At 46.1% G+C, this 19,371-nt stretch overlaps 1 protein-coding gene across 1 annotated transcript in view; it reads left to right on the forward strand.

The window, feature by feature from the left end:
* Nucleotides 1-19,371, forward strand: part of MEGF11 (multiple EGF-like-domains 11) — a 345,864-nt gene that overhangs the window by 266,846 nt on the left and 59,647 nt on the right. Inside the window, exons 7-9 of the mRNA XM_006886638.1 lie at nt 2,390-2,526; nt 8,492-8,704; nt 16,952-17,126. Coding sequence (XP_006886700.1) covers nt 2,390-2,526; nt 8,492-8,704; nt 16,952-17,126 — 525 coding nt within the window. The remainder of the gene's footprint in view (nt 1-2,389; nt 2,527-8,491; nt 8,705-16,951; nt 17,127-19,371) is intronic.

Genomic DNA, 19,371 nt, shown 5'->3' on the forward strand with positions numbered 1-19,371 from the left:
AAATGCTCAGCAAAACCCATCACTGATCAACCACATTTTACTAGAACAAATTTTCTAATACTTCTTCAGAAAATGTTCCCAGAAAGTTTAACTTGTGGAGATTGCTCACCTCTGAAAGTACCGTCATTGAATTTCCTACTTGATTGTTCATTTAGGATTCTGGAATGGAAGCAAGTTTTCCTCAAATTTTTCCAAGGCTGCGCTGTATGTACTTTTAACTTCTAGTTAAGAAGTCTAATGTCTACCCCCCTCTACTCTTTTGTATGTGGCCATTCTCCTCAGGATTATTTCTGTTTTCATACATGTGAATCTGTGCAGTGACACCCTTCAACTTGCGCTTGGGTCTTTTCCACTTACTGTGCTAGGTGCTCTGTAGATCCCCACAATTTTAGAAGAAAAACATTACACTCTTTCATTCTAGAAAATTTTTTCTCTCTTTTCTCTGCCTCACTGTCCGAAATCCCTATAAATCAGTGCCAGTCTTCTAGGATAGGTTCTCTTCATTCTCTTACATTTTTCTCCCCCAGTTTTGTTTTCACTGGGGGGCGTGTATTTTTTGTTCTATATTGTGAGAGAGGTCTTCAACTTTATCTTTCAACCTTTCTGTTTGCTTTTTGGCATTTAGTTTCTTTTTCATTTTCAAGAATGTTTTACTGGTTTGGGTCATCTCTTTTGAGGGCATGCCATTTCTTTCTTAGTTTCAGTATTTTTCTTTCTTTTCTTTTATTGTTGTGTACTATCAAATCAGATCCAACTGGCACAGGAGGAGATTGCTCCTCCTTCTACAGCAGAGCGTCTGGTGGATTCAAACTGGACTCCTTTGGGATTGTAACACAGCTTCTTGCACTAGGCCACCAGAGCTCCCTTCAATATCTTTCTTATAATTACTTTTAAGAGAGCTGTTCTTATTGTTGTTGTGTACCATTGAGTCAGAACCAACCCATAGCTGACCCCTCCGGTGGGTTTTCAGAGGCAGGTAATTGCATGAGAGGAGACTGCCCATCCTTCTCGCATGGAGCAGCTGGCAGATCCGAACCGTGTGCCTTCAGGACTGTGGCACAACTTCTTACCACTAGGCCAGCAGAGCTCCTAATAAGTTATATTGTCATTATTCCGTATTTGGTTGTAATGGTGGTTTTAGTTTTTCTTTTTCAAAGTTTTCTTAGTTTGCTGCATTCCTTTTGTTTGTCTTTATACATCTCTCACACCTTAGTTTTACTTCCAATATCTAGTGAGCTGCAAAAACCAGACTGGAACCTGAAATGAGGAACCAAACCAGGTTTATTGACTGACAAGACCCTCACATGTTAGTATCTGTAGCTCTTTTCTTTTAAGTGCATCAGAGTTTCCCCAGAAGGACTGTTAGCAGAGGGAGGAGAAGCTGGCAGGCAGTATGGGAGCTGAGCACGTGAAGGGAGAAGAGATTCTGATCATTCAGCAGTCGCACTGCCACACGACACCCGTTTTCAGTACAACACCCCAGCTCTCATCTGTGCCTAGTGTCCCTGCATCATCCAAAGCCTGTATGGAACAATGAACCACCAGCCTTCTGCCAGACGGGAAAGGGGAGTCACTTGGCTATTTGGAGCCGGGGGAGGGGGAGAGGGAGAGGGGTGATATCTGGAGTTTCATTGACTCTTTTATAAACTTTCCAGTGTTCGTTTGCTCTCACCACATCTGTACCCTGGCCTTCAAGGATTCTTGCTGTCCCAACTCCTCAGTTTTTCTGAGATTACAAAAGACTCAAACGGCCTTCATCTTGATTTCTTCCCACACGCCCTTTGCATTGCTGAGAAAGCAGAAAGCCAAGTCAGTAATTTCTCCTCTGTCTGATTTTCCATCTTCCAAAATGTGACAGCTTTTATGAGCTCCTCTTTTCCTCTATCCTTGTAGGTTTATGCCTCCCCTTCCTCCTTTATTCTTATAAATGTGTGCTGGGTTTGGGATAGAGGTGGCGATAAATGTGTATTTCTAGACCCCCACATCTCCTCACAATCCTCTTTGAATTTCCTGATGCTTTCTTTTCTACCAATGTGAGAGCATTTAGCACCTCATACTTTGTCTGTTTCCTTGTTTGTCTCCCACAGAAGACTAGGAGAGCAGAAATCAAGTCTTACTCAATTTGTCTATCTCTGGTGTCCCGCACTGTGCAGTTGGCACTCACTAGTGTAGGATGAATAAGTGGGTGAGCAGTTGGCCTCAGTCTTCCTATCTGGACAATGAGGGCTTTAAAGCCATGACGCTCTGCTTTCTTTGCTGCTTTTTAAGCTTTCAGTAAAGAAATGGGTGCCTCCTAGGACTGTCACTTTTGGTGCCCTTCCTGGAGAGAAAGGCCTTAGGATGGCATCTCAAGAGCTCCACTCATGCATGTGCCCTTTCTCTGTTTCAGGGAGCTGTGTGTGCCCAGCCTTGCCCACCAGGGACATTTGGCCAGAATTGCAGCCAGGACTGCCCTTGCCATCATGGAGGGCAGTGCGACCACGTGACAGGGCAATGCCACTGCACCGCCGGCTACATGGGCGACAGGTAAGGATGGGCGTTCATTATCACACTCACACTCACACTGCTGATGGTCAACACGACTGTGCATAAAACTGCTAAGAAGTCAGCTCACACATGCTCTTGGCCGACTGTCCAGCTTCTTTCTCAGAAAGCAGTGAGAAGCCTCCAATCAAGGAGACTTACCAACCTCTCCTTCCATACCTTCAGTCTGCAGAGCTTAACTTTTCTCTACCCACTCTCTACTTTTTGTGCAAAGGCAGGGAGGCAATAGCACAGCTGATCGGAAGAAGCAGAGAGTACAAAATCAGCTCACATCCATCGCTGCATTTCTTCCAGCAGTGGATTTTTCTTCCTGTTATGAATTCTGCCCAAAAGGCACTGGCATCAGTTTACGTCCTCAGAATGCTTGTGGGCTGAGGGTAAACAGACCAAAGCAACAGTCTCCTAGAAGCAAAACAGCCATGCAGAGCGGATAATCCGCAACATGTGCAGCTGAGAAGTGGCTGTGCATGCAGATTTATAAACCAGAGAAGTGTGTGCAGGGGTGCAGGGTAGGTGCGATGGAGGAGGGAGATGCAACAACTAATGTCTGATGGTGAGTGAATTCAGAACTGGAGGGGAGGACATGTGTCTATAGGCCAAGTCTCCTCCCTCTCAGCCTCAGCCACACATGTCCCTCTACACAGAGAAAGGACATTGATGAGGAGGCTCTCACACACTGGATCATGCTTTCATAGGACCTAAGATTCATTTCTGGACAAGATCAGGTCAGAGAAATGTGTGCTTGCCACCCCTCTGCCTTCCCTACCCAGGTAACATCAAGAAGCAGAGATTCCCAGCAGTGGAATAGCTACATTCAGCTATTACGTGTGGAATTTCTATGTTCAGCTTCTTGAGGAAATGCCAAACTGCCTTCCAGAGTGGTTGTACTGTTTTACAATCCCACCAACAGTGTATGAGAGAGAGTTCCAATCTCTCCACATCCTCTCCATTTATTGCTTGCCATCCTGTCAAACTTTGCCACTGCTACTAGGGTAAAATGGTATCTCAGTGTGGTATCTATTGGCCATCCAAAAGTATACTAATGAGATAAGAGTTTTGTATGCAAACCAATGTAAAATAAAAATAAATTTAAGAAAAAGAAGAAGCAAGGATTGAAGTTGAGCTAACCAAGGAGTCCATCCTGAGCTGGCTAATCAAATCAGAATTCTCAGATCCTTAGTAATGTCCACAAGGGAAAGATATTCTACTCTAATCCTTCTACTTGCTAACCTGCAGACCAAGGTCTTGTAAACAAGATCTGATCCCTTTGCAAGCCAGTACTCATCTACGGGAGCTTCTCAGGCTGCCGTTTGAGACCTACTCCTCCCTGACCTCTGACGGAGATTGGATCTCTGGAGGACCTGCAGTACTGAAATTCATGTCTCCATCCTCACCATCTCTCCCAAAGAAGGAAAGTCCCCAGATAAGCCAGTAGAAACAGGAGTCAGGGAGACCTCCCAAAAAGACAGGACACCTTTTCCCCTTCACCTATATATGAGAAGAAACATAGTGCATTTGTTGTTGGATATGAGCAGGCCCAGACCTCCAGCCAGCCACCTCTTTCATTTCTTGATTTTCACTGCCAAGATGTCCCAAATGGAGAAACAATCTAAACTCCTTCTTTGTAGTGGAACCTTGTCTTGATTCTGGGGCAGAAGGAGCACCCCAAAAGCCTAGAGTCACCCCAGCAAGCTTCAGCATTTGGCCACAGAAGAGTACAGTTGGAAGGTTGGTAGCATTTGGGTTCACACCAAAACAGGGCTGCCTGGCATTTAGTATTTTATCAAATTGCCTCCATTCATTTTGAAGGTGACAGCTGCATTAACCCACCCCAAATCATCGCTGAGCATATTAACGCTGAGCGGGTGTAATAATGCAGGCCTCCCCGGATAGGCAGAAACCAGTGTAAATTAAACACGAAACGTAACGAGGGCTTTGCAGCTCATTTTGTAATTTAATTGAGCAATGTATCTGCTTGTTAATGGCAATATCGGACACGTTAGATTGATATGTTGCAAAGGAAGGATGTTTAAGTAGAAAACTAATTCCTGCTGTGATTACCCTTCTGTTCCACGGGCCCATTATTAGCATGCTTTGTGTAAAATTCATTAGCATCCGTTGCTTGATCTCTAAATAAATAAGTTGTTTAAATTGTGAGAAGGGAAAAAAGGAAGGGGGGGGCGCTGATTATGTAAATAGATTAAGTTGTCAGTGTTTCATTTCCAGATTCTCTTTTTTCTGGGCCTGTAGAATCAATCACCCATAAGTACGATAAAGTGTGGAAGCTCAGTGTCCGGTGCTTGGTCTGGTCCTGCTCGGCTCAAGCGAGCAGGATGGCTCAGTGGAAGGGACCTGGTCTGACCTTGCTCCCTGACACGTGAAACATCTAAAGCAAACTAAGCCCCATGGCTCCTGGGGACGCCCATCCTGAGGCAGTGCTGAAAACCAAAAATCCAAACCCACTGCCATCAGACAGACCCCAATTCATGGACCCTGTATGATAGCACAGAACAGCCCCACAAGATTCCCAAGGCTGTAAATCTTTAAGGAAGCAGGCAGCTTCATCTTCTTCCCACAGAGTGGCAGGATTCAAGCAGCCAAACTTATAGCTAGCTGGCTGGTAAGTGCTTTAACTACTGTACCACCAAGACTCCTTCTGAGAAAAAAACTGAAGAGCCCATTGTTATTGAATTGATTTCAATTCATAACAACTCCATAGGACCAAATAGACCTGCCTATAGGCTTTCCAAATCTATAAATCAGTGTATATCTATATCTTCTATATCTGGTGACTTCATGGTGAGAAGCTGTGCAGCAATCCCGAAGGCACACAGTTTGAATCCTCCAGCTACTCCATGGGAAAAAGATGAGCTATATCCTCCTGTGTGATTAATTGAAGACACACTGGAGGGTCTGACTCAACAGTATACACAACAACAACAACAGAAACAAACTGTTCTCTTGTGGAGCAGCTGGTGGGTTTGGGCCATCGATCATTTGGTTTGTAACTTAACCACTGCTTCTCCAGGGCTCCTTTTTGGGGCAGAATAAAAAAATCAAAGTCATTGTCGTGGAGTTGAAACCAACTCATCATTGACCCTCCAGTCCACTTACAGAGACTGTAAATCACACTGGAGGAGACTTTCCATCTTTCTCCAGCAGAGTAGCTGGTGGATTCAAGCCAACTGACTTGGGGCTGGCTGCTTAACTCCTTAGCCGCTAGACCACCAGAGCTCTGAGGCAGAATTGTCGTGTTGAGTGCCATCGAGTTGGAACAGACCTATAGCTGACCCTCCAGTGGGTTTTTTTGTTTTTTTTTTAAATTTTTTTATTATTTGTGTGTACCATCAAATCAGATCTGACTGGTACAGGAGGAGATTGTCCCTCCTTCCCCGGCAGAGCATCTGGTGGATTTGAACTGTGTGCCTCTGAGATGGTAGTGCAGCTTCTTGCCACTAGGCCACGAGAGCTCCCCTCCAGTGGGTTTTTAAAAGCAATTAATCACATGGGAGGAGATAGTGCATTCTTCTCTGACCCTCCAGCGGGTTTTTAGAAGCAATTAATCACACAGGAGGAAAATGCCCATCCTGGTGGATTCGAACTGCATGCCTTTGAGATTGCAATACAGATTCTTACCACTAGGCCAAGTAGAGACTGGTAATTCCATTAATGAGAATCTAGGGTTTTACCCACTCTTTTTTCCTTTCTTACTTCAGTTTCGCTCTTTGCTGCCCCATGCTTCTCTTCCTTCCTGTCATCCATCTTCCATCCATTTTCTAGACACCTCCTTCTTTCTTCCCTCTTCCTCCCTCTCTCTTCTGCCTTCCTTCCCTTCCTGAGGCCCCAGATTATTTCAAATGCACCAGAATTGCCATGAGAACATCAGCAGTCGTCTCAGGCACTTGCAGGCCATCTGAGCTTCGAGCAATTACTTTGCCTCCCTACATCTCAGCTTCCTCTACTCCAGAGGGAGGATACTGAGAATATGGGAGACACACTTCAGGGCCTGAGCAGCTGAAGCCTCTGTCCTGTGACACAGGGGGGGTTACCATCCTTATTGCTGCTGGGCCTCTGTCCTGGCAGATTCAGCAGTTTACCACAATGGCTCTGGGCAGGGAGAACTGACAGTGCTTTCTGAGAGGGAAGGAACTCAAGACTGACCAGTTGCTTTCTTCCTCCCACTGTCCTTAATGGCAAAATGCAACAAAGACGGGGACAAGGAGACAGAGACGCTGAAATGTGGAATTGCTAGACTAGAGTTCCCAAAAAGCAAGTGGTTAGAGTCTGCCAGCCACTGCACAGGAGAAAGATAGGCTGTCTTCTCTCTGAGATTTACAACCTCTGAAAACCCACTGGAGGGTCAGCTATGAGTCATTTCTGACTCATTGGCACATAATAAGGCAACATGTGTCCCAAATCCTGATATCTTCCTCTGGTACCATGCGCTGGCTGTCTGGCCTTACTGTATCCTAAGGTCTGGCCCTGCAAACTCGTCACAGGAACTCCAGACTCCAAGTGCCTCCTGCCCCATCAGTGGAGAACATTTAGGTCCACCCGTGGCTCTCCAAAATTTAAGAAAGAAAAGGGCTGTATATTTTAAAAAAACATCCTTTATTGCTTCCCCCCTTGATTGTTATAGAAGACATATAGAAAATGAGATAATATAAAAATAAAAACACTTATCCCCCAGGTCAAAGATTCTATTAGATGTTGAAATTCCTCCTTCTTTTTATTTATTTATTACAACATTTGAGCTTTATTCATTCCAGAATTTGAGTTCTGAAAGTTAGATTGGTTCTGTTAGAAAAACTACATAGACATTATTAACAATAATAATGATAAGTAACCGTCCTTTTTAAGTCCTTGTGCCAGGTTCCTTTGTACGTGGTTGATGCAAACACCTTGATGAAGTTTAGCTATTATGAGCATCCCATTTGGCAGAGGAGAAAGTGCCACAGAGTGCTGTGAGGTCAGGTCTCGGTTATCTGCACCGCTGAAGCAGTGCTGAGACTCGGATAATACAAACCAGAGTCCAGAGCCATTGTCATTTGTCTTGGGAACACAGGGGTTGCACATCTCTATCCTCAAATTTGCCTTTATCCAGTCAGGCTCCAGTGGCTGTGACAATGCATTTACATCCTCTGGAAACAGCTATAGGCCAGTTGAGGTGGATGGACAGGTCAAGGGAGGAGGAGGGCATGTTCAGAGAGCTGGCTAGTCAGCAGTGAGGGTCACAACCTTGCAGAGAGGGTCAGTAGTCCTACACAGTTCATGACATAGCTAGTTATCATCACACACGGTGCTCTGAGTATCAGCCCACAGTGGAGACTGGACACAGCGAAATCTTCACCCTTGGAGGTGCATGCGCTGATGGGATCATCTCAACTCCTGCCCTAAGGGGACCCCCGACCCAAGGAAGGGAAGCATAGCTCTTAACATAAAGATTCCCCAAGCTGATGAAAAAGGAGGCCTTTTTATTCAATATAAGAAAAAAGACTGTACATCTATCCAAACACTCAAACAATTATAAATAGAGATAAACTTACATTTCATCAACTCTAAGGTACTAGCAATTACAGAGTGCATTGTTTTATTTTCTACTAAGAAAGAAAAACACTGATAATTAAATTATGATATACCGTCAATGTTAAGATTTACCTGATTTCAGAGATGTTGATGTATTTTTTTTGTTAATGTATATTTTAAATATATAAAATTCAGAATGGATGAAGTGTGATGGTATGAACTCAGTGCTGGGTGACTGAGCAGATTGGCAAGAAGAATGGAACTGACTGGGATGAGCTAAGTCAAGGAATACTTCCTGGAGGAGTAGAGTTGGAGAGTGGAGTGTCCCAGGCTTAAAGCTGGAGGCAAAGTGGAGGGCTTGCTGGTGGGTGTACAAAGGGAGTAGAGGAGCCTCGCTCATAGTGTCCATTCCTCCTTGAAGGTGTCAGGAGGAGTGCCCTTTTGGGACCTTTGGCTTCCAATGCTCACAGCGCTGTGACTGCCACAATGGGGGCCAGTGTTCACCTGCCTCGGGCGCCTGTGAGTGTGAGCCGGGATACAAGGGCCCGAACTGCCAAGAGCGGCTGTGCCCCGAGGGCCTCCATGGCCCAGGCTGCACCCTTCCCTGTCCCTGTGATGCCGACAACACTATCAGGTAAGAGCTGGGGAGAGGTGAACCCGGAGGAGGACTGGGTGGTCAGTGATGGAGAGAGGGCTTCTCAGGTCCCCGCCAGCCCAGCCCAGCCCAGCAGAACGGCATTCCAGAGATAAGACGGATCCGGGTCAGCAATCAGCTCAGCTAGCCACTTGGATGAACAAAAGGAGAAGCAGAAGCTACACAACTTGAGCCAGGACTAAAATCCTCTCTTCTGGCTCTGTGCACCACACCAGGCTGCCTGACTTTGAAGCTGAGCCCATCTGAGACACCCTCTCACAGGAGCCAGGAGGAATCCTGAGAGCCTCAGATGGGGAGAGACAAAGCCTCACAAGACTGCAATGCTGGAAGTGATGGAGCCTGCGGTACCACAGGCCCAGGGGGTGTTGTCCCGAGAAGCATTTTCCCTACACACTTTCCACCTAACCATGCAGCTCCCCTACTGCAAGGGCCCCAGAGATAGGGCCCCTAGGACAGAATTAGGGGTTAGTGCCACAGGATAGGACTAGAAGGACCTTGTAGATGACCAGTCCTGGGACTAGAGAGTGGAATTAAACCAGTGGTGCTCAACCTCATGCAGTTTTGACCCCCATCCCGAGCCACCATGGGAATTTTAACAAGTCTGGAAACATCTCTGTCCATTTTGGAGGTGGTGGTGATGATGCTGGTGAGGGTGAAAGGACAGATGGCAGACCCTTCACTAGGGCGCTGGCTGGGGGTAAGATCTCCCTGTGCTATGTCCTCTGGGGCTTGGGGACTCTCGGGCAGAGCCCCCATCTGCTTCTAGAAGAGCCCAAGCTTCTCTGGATCACCCCTCCAAGCTCCCTTCCTTCCCTGCTTCATGCTCCAGCTGGCACCACCCTCTGGTAATAAATGAGGCTGTCGGCCCCCAGATAAATGCCTCCACAGCCTTTATCTCCACTGCCTTTATCACAGCTGCCTTTATCGGAGCGGTGAAGGTGGGGAGAGCCTCCTGTGTGCCTCTCCACTCTTGTCTGGCCTGGGGTACAGTTCGAGAAGGACTGGCCACAAGGACAGTGGGTGCCACTGTTTGTCCTAGGCCAGGAGGAGAACTCTGCAGCCTTGGCACTGGGACAGCCAGGATTTAACCTGGCCCCTCTTCATTCCCAGCTTCTCATTATCCACAAAGCATGCAGGAGCCTCTGGTCACCACAGTGGAAGGATCTCTGCAAGCGTTTGTGACCTCAGTGGAAATAAATATGTCTCAGGGGCTGAGTGCTGGGCACTGCCGACTGCAGGGGTGGAGGGAAGGGGCAGAGGCTGTCCTAAGGGTATCCTGGAGTCAGGAGACCTGCCCTATATATGACCTGAGCATTCATAGTTGGTCATTCAACAAACACTGGTGGCTATAGGGCTGGTCCTTGAGGATGGAACAGAGACAACCTTTAACTTCATTCCTCAAGGATTTGAACTTGGGCCCACTTATACAGACCTTCTACCATACCTCATTGCCATCAAGTCCTAACTGACACTCCAGAATGTTCTCAGGGACTGTAAATCTTTTAGGAAGCGAGTGCTCATCTTTTCCCCCAAAGAGCAGCTGGTAGATTCAAACCGCTCACCTTTGGTTTGGCAGTGTAACTTCTTACCACTAGACCACCAGAGCTCTAACCTTCTTCCATAGTTCTTCAAGTACAAAAAAAAAACACAAAAAACAAAAAACAAAAAACCAAACACTGGTTATGAGGTACAGCTTTATTTTGTACACTGTTGAAGGAAAATGACTATCAATGGAGCCATGATGGACCGACCTCTGATTGTGTAGCGTACCCCGTATCAGGAAATGAAGGGGCGAATATCTTAGTGCATATTAGCAGGCATTTTAGATCAAGGAAGCAGAATATCCAAGTAAATGTTGCCCTCGGAGAGTGCAGCGGCTAATCAGGGAATGCTGCCTGGAAGAAGTAGCATCTAAGCTACATCTAGAGGTCACAGTGAGAGATCAAAGACTCCAAACTCTGGGATTCCTACCTGGCTGATCAGATGCTTCAAACTATTCCACAAGTGGTGGGGGTGGGGGGGGTGTCACAGCAGGATCCCCTCCATGCTGAGAAGGAGGCCTAGCTCAGGGACAGTAAGCCAGGCTGCTGCCGGGATCCAAACCAGGGAGAGTTCAGGCCAATGAGTTCTAAGCAACCCTCAGATTAAAGAACTATTCTTTTCCCCTCCCGTGCCTGAGCAGTCGTGCCTTGCATAATTTATCCTTCCTCTGAAGGAGTCCTCAATGCATTATTAATCTAGAAGGACTCCCTCTTCCCCGTCGCTAATCTCAGCCCATCCAATATTGATGATTATTTGCTTTACTGTCTTTAACGCATGTCAGGTTTCAACGATGGGGAGCCAGTCGTAGTTCTCCGGAGTGGGGGCTCCAGGTGCTCCTGCCAGCCCACTGCCACACTCTGCGCTCGCTGTCTCCCATCTCTGCTGCAGGGAGGATCTGTCACAAGGCTGGGCATCAGGAGGCCCAGAGCTGCATGGCTGCCCATGTCTTTAGCCTCAGCCTCAGGATCATACAGAGCCTGACATAGGACTAGCTTTCAGTAAGAAGAATCTCTGAATTAAACAGCCTGTTCCTCTAGCTGGTTCTGCCCCTGAGCTGAACACTTACCCTCCTCTTTCTAAATAGTTTGCCCCATTCTCTCAGCACACTGCCACTGTGTGTGCTGAATCCCCAATGCTCAAAAACACCTTTGTGTATTTGAACTCTGGGGTTTCTCAACCTCGCCACTGTAGACACTTGGAACAGAAGAGTTCTTATTGTGAGAGTCGTCCTGTGTGTTTCTGGATTCTTGGCAGTATCCCTGACCTCGACCAGTGTGCCAGTCCCAACCTCCTCCACCCCAGTGTGACAGCCAAAAATGTCTGCTGTCATTGCCAGATATCCCCTGATTATACAAGAGCTTGTCCTTGTGGAACTCATGCTGCCCTGGGTTCCGTGGACACAGAGAACTGCTCTCTTGTCAGGACCGGTCAGCACCTCTTTTCTCATTATTTCTTGCCCCACATAGAGCTTTTCATAGGGCCCAAGAAAAGTACAGGGATAACTCTATGATTTCTAATCTTAAGGTATATAAGCCACAGATATTGGGGACTGAGGCACCTCTCCCCCATCCCAAGCTCTCAGCACAGAATTTAGCTCTCTGATCTATGCCCTTTTCCTCTCTGTGCCTCAGTTTCCCAATCTACCCATCACCTTTCCTGAGCCCAGTCAGGGAAAGAGTTCTCTTGTGGTCTTTAGAGGTGAAGCTTCCACCAAACACCCCTCTTCTGTGTCACTAGAGATGGATTATAGGATCCCTGGGCACCTCCCCTCACTTCCACCTACCTTGGGCAGAGCTCAAAACAGCCCTCATCAAGACAGCATGCAAGGCCCTGGCATGTGTCCTAGGGAGAGGCAGAGCACCTCGGCCCCCCATCAAACCCCAGCCACTCTCTGCATTGAGCCCCTGTGGCCAAAGGTTGAGTTCACATGGCCAGGAAAGGAGGAGGTGGCTGGTGGGATCGCCCACTGTTCCACCAGCTTTAGGAACTCTTTGTAGCCCACACAAGGAAGCCATCCTCCTTCATAAAGGCATAACCTTGAAAAAGAGGACGTCTGAAAGTCAGGCCTCCTAAATGTCACCTCCGTGATTGGATTGCCACAGACAAATTCCAGCAGCCACAATCGTGTATTACCTTTGAAAGGTTTGATTTAGCCACCAGATATGGCATCAATAGAAATCTCATAGAGGCTGAAAGAAAGGCAGGCAGATCCACCCTGAAAAGATTCCTGTAATGTTCTGCTTTCGGCTCCTATTAGCTGGCAATTAATCTATGTCTAGGGGAAATGGAATAAAATAAAAGGAGAAAAAAAGAGAAAGTGCATGGAGCTTCAGCTGAAATACTAGAGATGGCGAATTTTGCCTGAGCTTAGCCAACCAGTCACCATGTGATCCGAGGGAATGGCTGATGCCCCCACCAGGAGGCAGGGACAATGGAAGCAGGATAGGCTGGGAAGGCCCAGCTCCAAGCATGCTGACTACAGTTGATTCAGCCACCGGTGACGACTCACTCTCTTTTCAAGGGAATATTTGGAGTTCTTATAATAAAAGACAAAAAAATTCAAATCAAGAAAATAGATAATCCCCCCTTTATCTTTTTACCTTTTATAGATATGGTTTTAGGAACATGAAAAGGAGAAAGGATTTAGATTTTATTTTCTGCTTTCTAGTTCCCAGTGCAAAAAGCAGAACTGGTGCTTAGACACCTCAAAGTTGTAGACAGAATGCCCACAGCAGAGATCAAAAGTGAGAAATGAGGACCAGAGACCCGGAAGCCTTTGGTGAGGCCCAGATGAAGCAACCAGGAGGCCAACCTAATGTCAGTGCTTGTTGGTTCTTGGGAACCTCTGGTGCTTCTCACAGACTTGTGCTCTTATCAAAGTGTGACCTATAGGAGGGGTAACTCTGGGAACAATCTATTTATGTGAAGGCTGAAATGTGCCCAAGTCCCGTTAGGATCTCCAGGGCTGGACAGAGCCAAGGCCTCCAAGTCATTCCTGGGGCCCAGGCATGTCTGTGACGACAGCTGTGACTAAGCCTGACCCCCAAAACCCTAACACAATATACCAGAGGAAGCCTCTGGGAAGTTAGACCCCACAAAGGCTAAGGATTTTGTTTGGAATGTGAGGGCAGAGATTAGTGTTCCCAAATGTTCTTTGGCTGAGAGTGAGAATCACAAGGAGCCCCATGGTACCGAGACTTGACACTATCTTCCCTGAAGGACTTGGGGCAAAGGGAGGAATTTTTCCAGAATTATAAGTCAAAACCTTTGCTCTCTAATCAGACTTGCTTTCTGAGTTTTCAAACTCTCATTCATTGCGTGCACTCATTTTTATATTTATAAGGGGGTTTTTTGCTTTAGATCTATCTATAAATATAATAGATGCTTCGTTTTGGAACAGTAGTGAATATATAGAAATGCAAAGAGAAAACTCAGAATCACTCATAATTTCTCAACCCAGAGAGGAACACAAAAGCCATTTTGTTGTTATTTGCTCATTCTTCACCCATGAGTTTGGACCTATATATCTGTATCACTTGTTTTCCATATTTTGAATCATGTATAAAGTTGGTTTACTTCACTTAACTTTACAGCATGTCACAATTAAATAATTTGAAAAATATTGAAGTGCCTCTCTCACATTCCATCCTGTGGATTTCCATAATTTATTTAACCAGTACCCTATTGTTAGAGGCAACGTTCAGGCCACTGTCGATTTATCCCAGCCCTACCGCTGACTGAGCAGTGTGGCCTTGGGCAAGTCATGTAACCTCTAAGTGCCATTTGTAAAATAGAGGGTCTCATGCCTAAATCACAGACTTATTTGAAGATTAGAAATATATGTGCAAAGTGCCTGGTGCTTTAATAGCCTGGCCACATATTATTTATTATTATTTAAATTGCTTCCATTTCCCAGTGTTATAAATAATGCTTCAGGGAACATCTCTGTGCATAAATCTTTCTCCAGCATCATGATCATTTCCTTAGGATGGATACATTCTTAGAAATGGAATTATAAGACCCAAGAGTCTATTTTTAGAATTCCTGATATATAACCCCAAATTGTTTTCTAGAAACCTCTACCAGCATAGAGTATTTGCCTCTCTTTAAAACCTTAACTGTTTGGGTAGAGAAGAAAGTCATATCTAATTGTGGTTCTGACTCGATAATTAATGAAACTAGCCATTTTCCAAAATGATTATTAGTATTTGCCTGTAGCATTCAGGAATTGTCTGTTCGGTCCACCTCCTCGTTTTCTATGAGGAAATCAGGGCCCCTAAAGAGAAACAACCTGGTTGGGCTTTACACAGTTAGTTTGTTCATTAATCCAATCACCAGATTTGCAGTGAGGCCTCACCAGTGTGCCAGGGACTCTGCTGGGCCCTTGTGTACAATACAGAAGTGGGCAGACTGACAAAGGGACCCCGTCATGAAACTCCAACCTGGTGCAGGAGACAGATGATAAACACATAAGATAATTACACATGGTGAAAGTACTCTCCATTCCCAGTTCTTTAATTGGACCCTGAGTATGAGCCAGGACTGGGGATCCGGAGGGACAAAGCCCTGTCTTCCTGGCACTTAACAGAATGTACCCAGGTCCATGCCAATCCAACTGCGTGCATCTCTTAACTGTCTTCCTTCTTTCCTGTGACTGCCTTACCAAGCACCACCAACTGTGGAGCTTACAACAGAAATGTTTCTCTGTGGTAATAGAGGCCTGAGTCTGAATCTAAGGTGTCCGAGCCGTGTTCTCTCTCTCAAGACTCTTGGGGAAGATCTTTCCTTTTCCCCTTCCAACTCCTGGTATCCCCAGGTGTTCCTTGACTTGTGGCAGCCTAAGTCAGCTTCTGCCACTGTCTTCACCTGAAGCTCTCCCAGTCTGTCTGCCTGTGTGTCTTTTCTCCTCTTCTCATAAGGACACCAATCATATGAGACTGGGCTCCATTCCTATCTTCAGTTTGGCTTCATGTTAGTTAATGAATTACATCTGCAAAGACTCTTATTTTCACATAGCGTCACACTCAGAGATAATAGGGGTTGATACTACTCCAACACATCTTTCAGGGGGACAACTCAAACTATAGCAACGGTAGCCTCTGACCTGAACTCTGATCTAGGGAGGCAGGTGTGGATGTCGCAGAACCCCTGAGAGTTGCCTGTCCCATCTCACACCTTCTCATGTGCTAGTCTGGGTTCTCCCAGAAGCAGACGCTGAGTGCATGAGATTCAGAGGAGGAAACCATGGTACAGAGAAACAAGAGAGTGTTTCAAAGAGGCTGATGAGAGAGCCGCCAGGCCTCAATGGAGGTCTGACTCAATGAAGAAGAAAGGAAGAGAGTTTGATTGGCAGGAGTTCCAAAGAGATTTGCTAAGACTTACGGAGAGTCTTAAAGCCAGAGTTGTCCATCAGAGGAGTTGGCATCTTCCAGGAACGACCTTACGTTACTGTCCCTGCGGGACTTAGTCACTGGCTGAGAACAGCCCACAGGAAGGAAAGGGAATGTAATGTTAGATTTCAGTCAGAGTGCATCCGCTAGAGTTAATTCCACTTCGTCAGGAGTTACCTGTGTCCACCACACCTGGGGTCCCCTCTGATCATGAATAGCCAAACGAAAAGTAAAGGTCATGGCCCTGGCTCCAGCCACATGGCCCTTTCTCTGGCTTAAATAGACCTGGAATGGAAAAGGGATTACTATTTTTACAGTAGTCCTAGTGAAGCACAAGTAGAAGTTATTCTCAATGCATTGCCAGAGAAGGGGAGGCCACATCCTCTCTTGTTACCCTAAAACCGAGTTTTAAAACCCCAGAGCCTCTGACTCCAAGAGAGAGAGAGAGAGAGAGACACAGGACCTTTTATTTGACAGCTAATAGGGAAAACCAGCAGCAATGTAGGTTGCATTTTGGGCTTTTCCCACACCTCTCCCCCCAGGTGTCCAATATTTAGGAAAGAAAAACAGAGGCTGAGGGGCAGTAATCAGTAGGCTTGCAGTTGGCCTATAATTAAATTTTTTGTTTAGTGTTTTATCCAGTGCTAGTTATCACATCATTAGGTTGGCAACTTTAGGGCTTTATCTCTTCCTGTCAATCCAGACATCCAGATGTCTTTCGAAAGGTTCTCTTGGGATAACTTGAACCTGTTCTGCAAGTTCCAAGCATCCCTGCCCTAATTAAGAAGATACGTTTACAGTAAATCATTACCACAGGGTTGGTTACGAGACAGACAAGATGACTTTAGTACTGTCTAAAAAGCTACCTTTCTTTACCCTGAGGTCTCTTTTTAACTCAGCAAAGGTTGACTGGCCCCATACAGAGCTGTTGGGTCTCACTGCTGGCTGCTACCCTCTCCATGTCTACTCTCACACTAGGTACCTGCCCTGAATAAAAGGAAGAGTGAAGCCCTGGACCCTTTATAGTCCATAAGGCAAGGAGCCTTATGAGGAGCCTGCCTTCTGCTTTTGTCTTTGTGTATTTGTATCATAGAATAACTTGTTAAGGAGTTAAAAGAGCTACTGTCTTGAGATTGTGTTATTCAAACACCTTGAGTCTCAGTTGCAGTTTTAACTGTATTGGTCCTTTGATTCCGCCACCCTGGGCAGACCTGACTTGGTAAAATCAGGGGATGGGGACAGACATGGCTGCATCCCTGACAGAACTCTCCCTGCTCTTCTCTCGCCTCCTCAGCTGCCACCCAGTAACCGGCGCTTGCACTTGCCAGCCAGGTTGGTCTGGCCACCACTGCAATGAGTCCTGCCCTGCTGGCTTCTATGGTGACGGCTGCCGGTTGCCTTGTTCCTGTCAGAATGGTGCTGACTGCCACAGCATCACTGGCAGCTGCACTTGTGCCCCAGGCTTCATGGTAAGTCTAGAGGGTCATTCCCATGGCCTCCTTGCTCTTCTTCACCACAGGAGAAGATGGGCCACTCTGGATGGGATGGGGAGGGACCAAACCCAAGGCTATAGAAGTATCTCCTGTGTGCCCTTCAGAGAACCTCCAAAGTTGTTTTCTGCTAGAGCTTGTAATTGTAAAAGCAAAATGGGAGAGATCCTTCCATAACGCCCCCATCCTGAAACACCAGTTGTCTTCCTTTGTGTCAACTCTGCCCTGTATTCTTAGGCACACAATATTTTTACATTATAATAACCACAGCGCACACATACAGCTCTGCATTCTTCCCTCTTTCATTCACATTGCTGCTTGGGCTTCTTAATTATAATTTTAAATGCTGCATAACACTGACGTCCTCCCCCTCCTCAGTTTAATCAACCATTGCCTTGCTGCTGAATATTAAGCTGTTTCCAGTGTTCACAGCAGAAGTTACAATGAGCATCTTTGCACAACGGCTCTCCTTAGCCCTGCTACTGAATTCTTTCCTTAAGGAGAATTCCCAGGGTCAGAGGGCATAATATGTTATGGCTCTAGATGGATGTCGCCATATTACTTCCCTCCAGGGTTATATAAATCCACACTGCCACCAGCCGTGTGTAAATGTACCTATTTCAGAACAACTTTGCTAACAGTATTTTTTTTTCATTTTGCTAATTATGTAGGTAGAAAATGGCTCCTCAATGTTGCTCTAATTTGCATCTCTCTGATTACTAAGGAGAGTGAATGTTTCCCCCATGTGTTTATTTACTATTTGTATTTCCTCATGAATTATGCTGGTCTTTATGAGGTTTGATTCCTGAGAACTTGACATTGGAAGAGGAATCCTATTCAGAAAGGTCAGTTGTGCCAGGTGGGTGCAAGGACCCAAATGCTCAGGGATCAGCCATGAACACATTTGTTTTTATTGTGCTAGAGGTAGGAGTTTATGCAAAAAGAGCATGGTCCTTGGGGTCAGAGAGACCTGGGGTCACATCCTAACTGTCTTACCAACTGAGTGACATAGGCCAAGTGACTTAACCTCTGTTCTGTTCCATATCCTCACCTGTGAAATAGAGCATCTAGACTTCAGTGAACTTACAAATTACCTGGGATGGGATCTGAGATTCTGCATTTCTAAGAAAGTCCCAGATATTCCTGATGGTCAGTGGTCCTCACTCTGAGTGAGAAGGAGATGTTGTTGGTTGCCATCAAGTTGATTTCCACTCATGGAGACTCCACGTATTCGGAGGAGAGCTGCTCCATGGGGTTTTCAAAGCTGTGCCCTTTCAGAAGCCGATCACGAAGCCTTACTTGCAAGCCTCCTCTTGGTGGATTTGAGCCACTAGCCTCTTAGTTAAGAGCGTGTCACAAAACCATTTGAGGGTGTAGAAAGGTAATAGACATCAAAGATTCTTTACTTTGGCTGCATTGGAATTCCTTGGAAAGCTATACATACTGATTCCTGGGCCCTCTCCAAGAGGTTGTAACGTGTTTGTCTGGGTATGGGCTTCTTGAGGCCAGCGTGCTGCCAAGATGAGGAAAACTGACCTGCAAGGATGCCTTTGTGATGATTATGGAGCTCAGGGCTTTCTTGGGGTGAATGTGTTCTGTGGGCAAGTTGCTTTTGGTCTGCAGTACAGGGTGCTCAGAGTAGAACACTCTTTAGTTGCCACTTCCTTTTCTTCAATGCTGATAAAATGGGGTGAAGATGAGCTCTGGTGGCATCTTCGAAAGAGAAAGTACTGTTACTCCTCAGAGTTCCCTCTTGAATTTATCTTTGTTAATATGAGTCTGACATACTTTGGTCATGTTATAAGGAGGGACAGGTCCTTGGAGAGGGACATCATGCTTGGGAGGGTGGAGGGACAGTGCAGGAGAGGAAGACCCTCGATGAGATGGATTGACTCAGTGACTCGGGTAATGGGGGTGGATGTGTCAGAGACAATAAGGTTGACTCTGGATAGAGCAGGGTTTAGGGCTGTTATACACAGAGTCACAGAGTCACAAGCGACTTGACGGCACATAACAACAACAACAATAATGTGAGTTTTATCCATAACTTCCAATGACAAATGGAAGAGCTATAGGTTTGGGTTTTGAGTAGAAGGTAAAAGATGTTTGGGATTAAAATCTCACATTGGGTGGCTGAAGATGAAGTGAATTGTCTAAGATATGGAGCTCAGACTTCACAACCTGTAGCATGCTGTACTGGTAACCCAGGGGCTACCCACAGCCA

This window comes from Elephantulus edwardii, unplaced genomic scaffold (assembly GCF_000299155.1).
Source record: "Elephantulus edwardii isolate Elephantulus edwardi_28Jun2011 unplaced genomic scaffold, EleEdw1.0 scaffold00050, whole genome shotgun sequence".
In the NCBI taxonomy this organism is placed as follows: Eukaryota; Metazoa; Chordata; class Mammalia; order Macroscelidea; family Macroscelididae; genus Elephantulus; species Elephantulus edwardii.